Source organism: Trachurus japonicus, chromosome 20, assembly GCF_045865225.1.
Source record: "Trachurus japonicus isolate A0001 chromosome 20, Traja_1.0".
In the NCBI taxonomy this organism is placed as follows: Eukaryota; Metazoa; Chordata; class Actinopteri; order Carangiformes; family Carangidae; genus Trachurus; species Trachurus japonicus.
In genome coordinates, this window is record NC_140926.1 from 14,052,272 (window position 1) to 14,064,707 (window position 12,436).

The window sequence follows — 12,436 nt, forward strand, 5'->3', positions numbered from 1 at the left end:
TCAGCCTACATCGCCTCAGATCTGTGAGTTCCTGACGATGATGGCCGTCTGCCACACGGTGGTCCCGGAGCGAGAGGGCAACCAGCTCATCTACCAGGCCTCCTCGCCAGACGAAGGAGCTCTGGTCAAAGGGGCCAAAGGACTCGGCTTCGTCTTCACCGCGAGGACGCCGCACTCCGTCATCATCGAGGCCGTGAGTGTGTGTCCGTGTGCTGCGCTTCGCTGCAGTGAGAGCGGCTCACTCTGCAGCAGCAGCAGCGACTGACGTTTCTTTGTGTCTTTCAGAGGGGGAAAGAGATGACTTATGAGCTGCTGAATGTGCTGGAGTTTTCCAGGTAATACTCCATAAATATCCCTCTCACTCAGTAAATAATTCACTGATATAAGACTATAGTATGTTTTGAAACTAAACCCGGTGCTTCCTTTACAGTAACCGCAAACGTATGTCTGTGGTGGTCAGGACCCCCAGCGGGAAGCTACGGCTCTACTGCAAAGGAGCTGTATGTTTATCTCATTATCACTGGCCGTCACTGCTCCAAATGAATCCAGATTATTTTTCACAAGGCATTGTATTTCACTTCTGAGCCAATTACTTTGTGTTTTTACAGGATAATGTCATTTTTGAGCGTCTGACAGAGGCGTCCCAGTACAAAGAGTTGACTATTGCTCATCTGGAACAGTTTGCTACTGAAGGTAAGACGTAAAAACACTTCTTTTGTTTCACTGGATGTTTGTTTTTCTCTGTGTGATAAATGACGTGTCTCTTCGACATCCCTTCTCCTGAATTCACCTCACTCTTCCTGGGGTATATCTTTTTTTGCTCTGTATTAGTAATATCTTTAACCTTTTATGATGATTTCAAAGATTTTGTCCATGGTTTTGTTGAACTTTTCCAACTCTGGCAAATGAATTTGAGAGTTTTATACTTAAACTGATTTTTTTTCTATGTGATATGAATTGTAACAATGAAGGTCTTTGGTCTTGGTTGGATTTTAGTCTTACAGCTTGAAAGACTTGCCCCCTTCCTGTGTAAACCCAACCACCTAGAGTCAGGATGAAAAGTACAAAGGCACCAGGTGGATGCTGCAATGCAGTGGTGTCCAAATGAGCCAACTTTCCCCTTCAGTCGAATAAGAGAGGAGTCTTAGACCTTTTGACTTGACTGTATGTCAGAAGTTGTTTACGACTCCGACCTTTGAGGACACGTTTTCTTGAATATAAATCAGAGTGTTAAAGGCTTGACCTTACCTGACTCCACTTCAGTCTAAGTTTTAAATTAGATCAGAACCATTGGCCCTGGATTTTATCCCTTCGACCGGCTTCTCATCTTTCCAATGGAAAAACATTGGGGCTATTCGCTCTCAGCTAAATACATGATCTATTGCTTTTCCGTGACCACAGTGATTGATCGTTTTATTCCCCTCTGGTCCGCCCCAGGTCTGAGGACTCTGTGTTTCGCCTATGTGGACCTGGAGGAAGGCGCCTACCAGGACTGGCTGAAGGAGTACAATCACATCAGCACCAACATACTCAAGGACCGCGCTCAGAAGCTGGAGGAGTGTTACGAACTACTGGAAAAGGTGAACACACCTTCTCTCTCTCTCTCTCTCTCTCTCTGTCGCTCTGTGTGTGTGCTTTTGTAAAACAAAGTGCCTGCAAATCTTAAAGGGATACTTCACCCAAAATCGATAATTCACCAGTTTTCTACTCACCGTCATGCCAAGGAAGGGTTTGGAGAGTTATCAAAACGCTTTTGGAGTTCCAGGGGGAGTTCAGCTGGCAATAGATTTTCATATAATGGCAGCGGATAGAGTTCACTTTTGAATCGTCCAAAACACACACTATGAAACATCCAAATACCTCCATACTGCTCGTCCGTACTGACCCAAGTGTCCTGAAGCCGCCACATGAAAAAGTTGTTGGGGAAAAAATGTATTTGGTCACTGTTTTTAGCCTTGTTGTAATAGTGTTGTAGTCATTTATCGTTGTAAACCTTTGGATGTATGATGTAAACACGGAAGAACATCTCGCTGCAAATCTCGCACATCTGGTGCAGCCATGGGAGCTACAGTACTACTACAACAAGGCTCAAAACATAGAAAAAATGTTTTCATGTTGTGGCTTCAGGACACTTGCGTCAGTACAGACGAGCAGTATGGAAGTATCTGGATGTTTCATAGTGTGTGTTTTGGACGATGCAAAAGTGAGCACAATCCGCCGCCATTATATGAAAATCCGTTGCCACCCGAACCCCCCCTGGAACTCCAAAAGCGTTTTGATGACTCAGAAAGTACTCCAAATCCTTCCTTGGCATGACGGTGAGTAGAAAATTGGTGAATTATTGATTTTGCGTGAAGTATCCCTTTAACATATGTTAATTGTAAGAGTTGTAAGTGCTTTTCAGAGTGGAAACATTTATCTATAATTAAATTTCTTATATAGCAGATCTAAAACTGAACAGAAGCATTGGTAGATTAATATGAAGCAGAGCCCTGAAAGAACATGAAACACACACATACACACACACACGTCATGTGCCAGCAGGTGGCAGAGTGACTCTTTTATTCCCCACTGTGTCACTTCGTTGCTCATCACACACTAACCTTACAATACACACTCTGAAACCTTTGTGCACACATTGTGGGATTTTTTTCTTTCACATCACAGCAGAAAGACACACACACACTGGTCGACTGGAGAAGGTTTACTGATGCAGTCGCACTCACATTTCAGATGAGAGTTTTTCAGTCGTATGAACTTGTAGGTGGGAAAACCAGGGATTTAGAGGAGAGAGTCAAGGTGAGAAAAGTAAGTGAAGAGTAGAAAAGAGGAAGCAGGAGAAGGAGGAGGAGGAGGAGGGGAGCTCAGACTGGGAGACCACAAGGGTAATTACCTGCACCAGCCTGCCAAAAGCCCCATAAAACTGGAGTCAACAACACAGTAGTGTTAACTTGTGTGTCTGTGCGAGTGTTTGTGTGTGCGCCCGAGTGTGTCTAATGAGGGTACACGAGCATTTAAATGCTGAACAAATTAAAGCAAGGAGGGAAAGGTAATGGGTTACGTCTTGGCATGAGGACACAGAGTTGGTACAGAAGTCTCTCGCTGCAGCTCCCTCACCAGCTGAACTGACCCCGCTGGCATCGTCCTCGTCCTTAAATTAGATACGGATGATGTTCTCTGGAGAGAAAGAGCCCTCACATACAGACTGGTGATGTCTGGCTGAACTTGTAGCCTAAATATGATTTATGTTAACCCACTTCCTCCACCCCCTCCGTGCTACATTTTACATTTTACAGTCTCTCTCTCTCTGAGTCCTCAACGTCTCACGCTGCTCCGTTACACCAAACAGAACCTGCTGCTGCTGGGCGCCACGGCCATCGAGGACCGCCTCCAGGCCGGCGTGCCAGAGACCATCGCCACTCTGATGAGGGCCGACATCAAGATCTGGGTCCTCACCGGAGACAAGCAGGAGACCGCCATCAACATAGGTGAGCATCTGAAAGTAAAGCACTGCAGATAGATACAATATAATAAGGACAGTGATTAATGTGAGTCCATTAATAGGCGTGGAAGCTGCAGTCTCGTGCGTTGTAGCAGTTGTAGAAAACTATACGTGTTGTGGGCTTAATTCAGTTATGTGGGGCCGTGAAATGCCAGACGTGCCTCCAAGTCTCTGAGTGAAATGTGCCAGCGGCCAGTGTTCAGTGGCAGAGACGACCATGATGACATTAGAGCGTTTGGTTTCTCTTGGCAGTCGGTTGGTGGAAGAAGTCCAGGATTGAAAAACAAGATCTTCTGCACAGAGATTTGTTTAAAAGTCGGGGAAAGTTGGGACTTTCTGGAGTTTTTATTTTTTGTCTCGTCTTGTCCTCACACCAGCGTGTCATCCTTTCTGTCTTTCGTACGTGTGTTTGTGTCTGTTACTGTGTTTTAAATTTTTTGCCTTTGTTGAAGGCAAAATTTGCACAACTTTTGTTACGCAATTAGTTATTAATCATGATTTTAAAAAAGTTTATTCACATTATACAAATCTTTCATTTTCCCACTAGGGTATGGGTGACATCATAACATCTTTACGCACATGATTTTTCTTACACTTGTTTTCAGCATAACTGTCAGCGATGTTTATGTTTAAGTTTATTTGAAATATGTAATGAATAAGAAATGATAGACAAGAGTTTAAAAAAACTAAGAAAAACAAAACTGAAAATCAATCACGGTGGTAAGACAGAACAATGAAAAGCAGTGAACAAAGCAATGGGCTCTATGCACAGCTCCACTACTTCCTGAATTTAAGGCAGCTCTTTTATTTCCTGTCTTACATTATTGGACAAACTGATTAATCCAGGTGTGTCAGACGACCTCACAACAATGGTCAGAAAATAGGAAATAAAGGAGCTGGCTAAAGTTCAGGAAGTAGTGGAGCTGTGCATAAAGCCAATTGTCAATCACCTGATAAGTTGTTTTACATCTGAAAAGGAGTGGATTGAGGAAAAAAAAACACACCTTTTCCATAAATCATTATTGGTTGCATGTTTAATTAGCGCATGATACAGTTGGCCTATGTGCAACAAATCACTGCAGGCTGCTCGGTGACAGTGAGATCTGGTCGCTGTGTGTGTGTGTGAAGCAGAACTCACATGAACATGACACCATTTTTTTTCTCCACTTGTGTTTTGAGTAAAGCTGATCTCTCTCCCACCGCCCGCTCTCCGTCTCAGGTTACTCCTGTCGGCTGGTGACACACGGCATGTCCCTCATCATCGTCAACGAGGACTCTCTGGACGTAAGTGGACCCTCCTCTTCCTCCTCACGTCTGTGTGCGCACATTGTACAATATTGAGACTTTTTGTGTGTTTACAGTATCAGTGGAGAGTTGTGTGTGTGACAGTGTGTGTGTGTGTGTGTGTTGGAGGGGGGGGATTATGGTTAGGAAGGGTACCGTGGGAACAAAGGTGTGGTCCCCGGCAGCTCGGTGGGTGGGGCTCATTGTCTGCTTACAGGGGCAGGTAATTAAAGTCTCTGGTGTCCTGATGGAGAAAGGGATGAAAAGAGACAAGTGTCACTCTTTTTCTTCAGTCTCCATCACAGATACAGTATGTACAAACAGTTCCTGGCTGTCAGTGACCACACAGCGTTGTCACACAGTCGTTATCAAGACCAATGAAACCAAAATTAATACCACAGCAAACAGAGGCTAATACACACACTTCTCTATAGTCGTTGTACAAACAGTAGTGTAAATTGTGAGAGCAGTTGTGTAAAAATAGTCATTTGAAACGTCAGTATATACTGTAACGACAGTAGTCTCCCTCCTGATGTTGTGAACCCAGTTTAGATCGTAATCTATATTCTAACAAGCTAAGCTTAGCCTTTATTGTGAGTATAAAGTTAGGAGGTAAAACTCGATCCTCTTGACTTCTGTGTACTGATCTGTCTTTGAGGTGCTTAGAAGAGTGAGGTTTTTTTCTCCTCTTAATTTGAAATGCTCAGTGCACCATTTAAAGGGATAGTTTAATATTTTGACAAATTGGCCCATTGCCACAATCCCTATAGTTTTAGCAGTAGGTTCGTTCGAGCTGCTCAGAGCTACGCGACGGAGGCTAATGGGATTTCTTGGTTTCCCTCATCAAATACACAATCCAACAACTCCAAAACGCTCTGGTGGACAAGTTGTGACCTGCACATTCACCACGCTATGAGATAATAACACAACGTTACGAGACAGAGTTGTTTTCTAGGTAAATGCAGAGACTGCTTGCCAAAAAACTGCCCCTGACGGGAACATACATCAGCGGTTTTGCATGAATTTACCTCGAAAACAACTCTGTGTGCTCTGAGCAGCTCATGGCTCTGCTCCGCCGTTCTAAAAAATAGCTTGCACCAACAATTAAAGGTAACGAACCTACTGCTAAAACTGGGGGATTATGGCAATGGGCCAATTTTTTAAATTGTTTATTACATTTCCATAATATAACAGATCTGTTGTTGCACCTGCACTTTCTGCCGCCATCCCACATGTTGTTGTTATTATTTACTGCGCCTTCCTTCTTCTTTTCGAGTGTGATGATGATGATGATTGTATTCTGCATCCACCTACCACATCTTTTCTAACCACCTTGGCGCTTCTGGTTCTGGGGAAAAACCAGCAGCATCACACGGTCTGAGTTCTGGCATCACCCCCGCACCGCCGTGGTTCTCGTGACGCCCTCGGTCTAACCCATGTTTAACTTAACTCAATGTACAGACGGGAGAATGTACAGACTGCATACATGTGTTAAGTCTCTTGATGTTCCTGTGAGACTCAGATCTGAGACACGCTTTATCTGCAGATTAGATTTTTTACCCCAGTTATGTGTTCTTTGCGTTCAAGTTTCATGTGTGACTTTTTACCTAAGTAACTTGATTGACATCATGTGTCTCGGTGTCTGTCTCCGTCTCACACACTCTCACAGTCCCAGACGTGTGTGCCGACACTCTGACATGTACACGCACACACACTCATACATGCACACAATCGCAATCACAGTGTGTTCACTTTTACCGTTTGTTTATACGTGAGATGGGGAAGATTATGGCTCATAAAATTTTAAGCGTAGGCCCTGTGTGCGTACGTGCTTGTGTGTATTTGTTTATGGGTTTGTGTGTGAGTGCTGGGTTTGTGGGCCCAAAGTGTGTGTTAAACCTTGAAGTAGAGACATCTTTGTTAACATTCATAACTTCCCCGCTTCATGTAACTCACTGCAGAGGTTGTGGGTGTCTTGGCCTGCGAGTTTGTGGAGTGAGTTTTACTAGACTGAAGCACGATGAACGTGACATTAGAGCCCTGTGTGGTTAACACTACATCCAGTTTGAATCCAGCGTGAAAGGATTTTAATGTTGTTAATAACGTTAAATTTAACTGCACAACTTCGCACCTACGATCATTCTGCTCTCCTCTATTGTGCCAGCCTGTAGTAAAAAAGAAATAGTTTGTGAAGTGTTGTTGTGCATATCGACGTCGGGGTCTGGAAGCTCCCAGACGTTGGGAACTGCTGGTCAAAAGCCAGACAGCATGCAAAGCCACTTAGACGCTGGCTAAATTGATTTGGACGGGGTGAACATTTCGGAGCAATGAGAGTACTTTAGCCTGAAAATTCGCTATACATTTAGCACAGGAGGGTTAAAACCAATACAGTTAGCACAGTAAGTGGATCATTGTTAATATGGTTTGGGAGATGTTATTAGCCGCCGCCCGTCTACCATTTTCTATTATGTGTCCTACTGTTCCTGTAAACATTTCTAGGTCTAATTTCTGCCTGGTCGATATAGTCTGGGTGGGAGAAAACAGGTTAACTTCTCATCATACATATTTGAAATTCTTCTCCATAAGCTTTATTTGCACCCAAAGGGAGTGTTATGCAAGTCCTCCTTGGGAAACTTCCATTTGGAGACATAAACTCATCTATTTCAAAATAAATGTTTTCAGGGAAAGAGAGAAAAAAAAAATTCTCCACAGCTGAATAATGTCTAATGAGGATGGAGCAACAGGACGATTTAGGTCACTGCTGAGAAGTTCTGTCCAAAGAAAGAACTGCCAGGATAAACAACAAGGAAAATTACAAAATCACACATTTTTCAGACAAATCCAAGCAGAATAAAAGTATATGGGAATGACTAATGAGAGAAAAGGTCATAAAAGCGTTTTTTATTGATAATCCAATGCTAAAAATACCAACAAACAATTATCCTGAAGACGATTTTACGTGTAAGCACTGTAGATCTGGACTTTCTGATGTCAAACGCAGACAGAGACTTTCCGTTCATTACCCGTCCTGCCTTTAGCAGCAACTCGAAACAACTCGGCCGAGAGGGGACTTCATCGTTCATCTGGAGAGTTTGGCTTCAGTCCACTGTGATGGCAACAGTCCACCCTGCTGATGTGTCCTTGAGCAAGTCGTGTTGCATGTTCATCCAGCTCCGGGGGGTTTCTTCTTGTCCTGCAGCTGACCCAGACTGTCCTGTGGAGTCGACGGACGGGAAATGTCCCATTTCTGAATAAATAAAGCTCTATTCAGCCGCAGAGGATGTTTAACATGAAAAAAGGAGGAGGGGGGGTTGTAAAGTGACTGTATTAACACATTTCTATATGGTGCTTAGAGACGGCGGGACAGCTGGTGGACATTAAACATCAACCGTGGGTCAGGAGTGGAATTTTTCATGTGACAAGTGCAGGATCTATAGTATAGTACACTTTAGTGCCGGGGTCTTTGTAGCACCCGCTTACACGACGTGGGTGTAAATGCAACGCAGCAAACGTGTGACAGAGTAACACATGAAAAACCACTGCAATGAATCCTAGTTTCAGGGTTCCCACAGGTCCTGGAAAATCTGGAAAACCTGGAAAACACATGGAAAATGAGAGAAAAAGTCAAATGTCCTGAGAAAAGCTTGAAAATCACAGCTACCAGAGCTCTATTTGACTTTTTCAGACCCTTCTAAGGATTTCGTTTCCCCCCCCAAAAAAACATGTTTGTGCTGTTCTATGATTAATTTGTCATAATTTCTAAGCATTTAAGACATTATTTCATAAGTTAGAGCCATAGACTGCACATTTTTAAATCAGATTTCTGGGAGAGAGAATGAGAGAGAGGAATAAACATAGAAACAAACTGATTAAATTTACAAAATAAAGTACCATTGTTGAAAAGAACACTTCTCCAAAGCTTGAATTGGACAGGGGATGAATCAGTGTATGGCGTAAAAACTAATGTCCGTCAGACTGTAGCAGCTGAAAATGTCCGATTTCAAGACAAGAGTGGGAACCCTGCAGTTTGTTTTTTTGTTTTAAAAAGGAAGAAGTTGATGCTGGTTCACATCAGATTAAACATTTGTCATATCTGATGTCAGAGGGTCAAGGTCATTATTAACAACTATGAAGAAATCTGGATTTGGACACATGGATTTGGGGGAAGAATCTTTCTCTGTATCATGTTTCTATGTATCGTGCGCTGGTGGTGTCACAGTCATGCCTGTCGATCAGGACGGACTTCACAGAGCTCTGCTTGTGACCGGTGGTCGGTTTGGATGAAAGCGTCACTGTCCCCAGCGCAACACTTATCTCAACACTTAAAATAACTCGCACCAGCTCCTCCGTGCATGTAGTGTTCTGTAACCTGCACATGAGCGAAAACAGAGGCTTCTTATCAGAATCGCACCTTAAAAGTCGACCCCCCGTTATTTATTAAAAAAAAAAAAAAGAAAGTTGCCCCTTTTATATCGTAACCAGACTTGGCGTCCATCCTCTTTCCCCTGACCGAGCCCGTTCTCCGCTCCGTGTCTCCTTCACACCGCTGCCTCCACATCTGTCAGCACCCTCTCTGTGCACAGGAAGCGACTACACAGCGTCTGTGGTGTGTGAAAGGAAAAATGTGTGTTTGTGTGTGTGTGTAAGAGCGAGAGTCAAAGAGAGAACAGGAACAAGCAACAAAATATGTTGTTTATCTTTGCTGAAGTGGGTTTGTGAATAAAAACGGGGAGGATGTGTTTATTGTACTTCATGTAGGAGATAGACGATCTGGACGGAGAAGGAAAGAGAAAGAAAGAAAGAAAGAAAGAAAGAAAGAAAGAAAGGGGGAGAAGAAGGAGTGGGGGGGGGGGGGGGGGGGGTTTGGCAGAGCCATGTGAAGGCGGTGAGTGAGGGGTAATGCGATCTCCTTTTGGTGCTCCTCTGCATCAAAACAAACCCTGTGAGCAATGCCTCCTGGGTAAACGGTTTGTGACCACTGAAGCTGTGACGAGCGCCATCTGTCACCTCCACAGCACATGCCACACACAGATTGACACAATTTTTTTTTTTTTTTTTTTTGGCTTGTCTCCTTTGGTTTAGTCAGAATTTAAGCGTATGAACACATGAATGTTTTATCTCTATTTGTATCTCTGGGTCTGACACACACACACACAGACACACACACACACACAGACACACACACACACATGCATACACACAGACACACACTGTTTACTCTGATCAGCTTGATAGTTCTGAATATACATTACATCTAACTTTCCCACTATTCCCTCTCCCTGTCACACTGCCCGCAGTACAACTCTTAAACAAACAACATCACTCTTCTGCTCATTAATCATCCTTACACACACACACACACATTCAGAGAATTACACACACACACACAGACACACACATATACATTTCATAGTGCTTTGCATTCACTATTGTTCTGGCATTTTTCACTTTATAATAGTTTTTGGCCTCCCACTGTTTTAAGACCACATGTGTGTCTGTGTCAGATTTTTTTTTTTTCTGTCAGCACCAGTGTGTGTGTGTGTTTCTGGTGCAGACAGCAGAGGATGTGGGTGTTTGCACAGATGCACCGTCTGATAATTAAACGGTGTATTAAATCTCAGTGGTGACAGAATCTGCACCTCAGATATGAGCGTGTCTTTCTCCGCCTCCTTTTCACTCGGCGGCTCTCGGCCTCCTTCTCCAAACCGTTGTTCACTTCACACTCATTCATCCGTCCTTGTTCTTTCTCTCTTTCTTTGTACCTTCTTCCCATTCATCTTGCTTAGTCCTTTTTTGTGTATTTTATACCATGTACATTTGTTATCATCGCTCTGATGATCGAGGTCTCTTTGAATGAAGAGGGAGGCCTGGACTGGATCAACATTTGGCTTCCCCCATCCCTACTACACTGACTTATATTTATAGAAAGAGAAATCTGTGTGTGTGCGGGTGTGTGTTTGTTTGTTCTAGTGTATTTTATGGTAAAGTATGCAATGAGAGACGGTGACCTGTGATATCTCAAACTGCCTCCGTGCCCTGCCCATTCTTAGATCCAAATATAAACCAGATAAAATTCCACGCAGAGCGGCCTGTGAACATGGTTTACAAAAGCGTGTGTGTCGTAGCGTGTTAGAGTCGCTGCCCTCTTTGAGGTCAGATGCACAACAGAAATAAACATTTATTTTGGAACTGAAAAACGCTTGCTAATGAGATCTGTCATAATCAAACCGGTGCAATCAGAGAATTAAGCAATTTTTTTTTCTCATCTAAGGTTCTCCAGAAATAGCAGCTAATTTAGTGTGAGAAAGAGGGGAAACTACACAGTCATGCATTTTTCTTTGGTCTCATATTTGCTCTCTTTGAAAAGCGCCAACAGATCACAGTGGATACTTGTGAGCTGTTTCTTTTCATGTTAAGGCAGCGTCTTTGTTTTGTTTCTTCACTGAAACACAGTTCAGTCTGGACTTGCTCCTATTCAGTGGCTGTTAGCTTTAGGAGCTAACTAGCGTTTGTACCTTAGTTACCTTTTTAATCTCCTGTAGCTCCCTGCAGACTTAGCCTGGTTATTATCCCAGGATATCTTAGCCACTGCTGAAGCTTTGACTGGACCTGCTGTGACAAGTCACTGTGGTGTATTAGCACCTCGATGCTAAGCTGGCGAATGTTTGCGTTCACGTGGGGGTTGATCCGTGTAAATGACTCTTGTTTTTTTTTTGTTCTATGATCCAATCATTACACAGCCTGATATTATAGTGAAAATCTCACAGCTACCCATTGAGTCATTGTCAGATTTCTTAAAGGAATAGTTCACCAAAAAATGAAATTCAGTCATATTGACTCACCCTCATGCTGATGAATACTCAAATAAGCCCTTTTCTCAAAGTAAAACTACACAAAAACCTTGTAATATTCCTTTATACTGCTCGTCCGCTGCAATCCAAGTGTCCTGAAAGGATATAGTCCAGAGTTTACTCGAAACAACGTCATTTAGGACATTTTTACAGCCTAAACAGTCCTGTATTGCGTAAAAATGTCCTAAATGACGTAGTTTCGAGTAAACTCTGGACTGTATCCCTTCAGGACACTTGGATTGCAGCGGACGAGCAGTATAAAGGAATATTACAAGGTTTTTGTGTAGTTTTATGGATGTTTTTGTGTCGGGCTCTATTGATTCTCATATTATAACGTTTTCGTTGGACTACGAACCCCCCTCCCGGGTCTCCAGATGCACTTTGAGGAATAAAAAACTACTCCGGAGTATTCAACAGCATGAGGGTGAATTTCATTTTTTGGTGAACTATTCCTTTAAGTAAAATTGAATGATACATAGATTTAGTTAGATATCATATCAACATCCAATCAATGCTGTTTACTCTGTGTCCATTCCTCTGTGACAGGGTGAGGACAAGCTGGGAAAAAGAGATATCGTCAGATTCTTATCTCTCACACATGCACTACATATGTGCGCAGCAGACACACACATTTACACACATACATACACACACATGCATACACATGTTGTACTCTGTAAAAACACATGCACTTCACACACATATACACACATAACCCCTTTGAGTTTCACAACTCTGACAACCTGTAATCTCCTTTAATCCTTTCATTATGTTTTTGTTTTCCTTTGCCCTGTTTGGG

The 12,436-nt window shown here is 43.0% G+C and overlaps 1 protein-coding gene across 18 annotated transcripts in view; it reads left to right on the forward strand.

Moving 5' to 3' along the window:
• Nucleotides 1-12,436, forward strand: part of atp8a2 (ATPase phospholipid transporting 8A2) — a 56,674-nt gene that overhangs the window by 19,453 nt on the left and 24,785 nt on the right. For all 18 annotated transcript variants that reach the window (XR_015034490.1, XR_015034492.1, XR_015034488.1 and 15 more), the window contains 7 exons: nt 5-193; nt 286-335; nt 431-500; nt 609-693; nt 1,438-1,580; nt 3,350-3,488; nt 4,722-4,786. Coding sequence is in view for 11 of the 18 variants with exons in the window: in XM_085763106.1 (XP_085619232.1) it covers nt 5-193; nt 286-335; nt 431-500; nt 609-693; nt 1,438-1,580; nt 3,350-3,488; nt 4,722-4,786 (741 nt within the window). In the remaining 7 variants the exon portion in view is untranslated. The remainder of the gene's footprint in view (nt 1-4; nt 194-285; nt 336-430; nt 501-608; nt 694-1,437; nt 1,581-3,349; nt 3,489-4,721; nt 4,787-12,436) is intronic.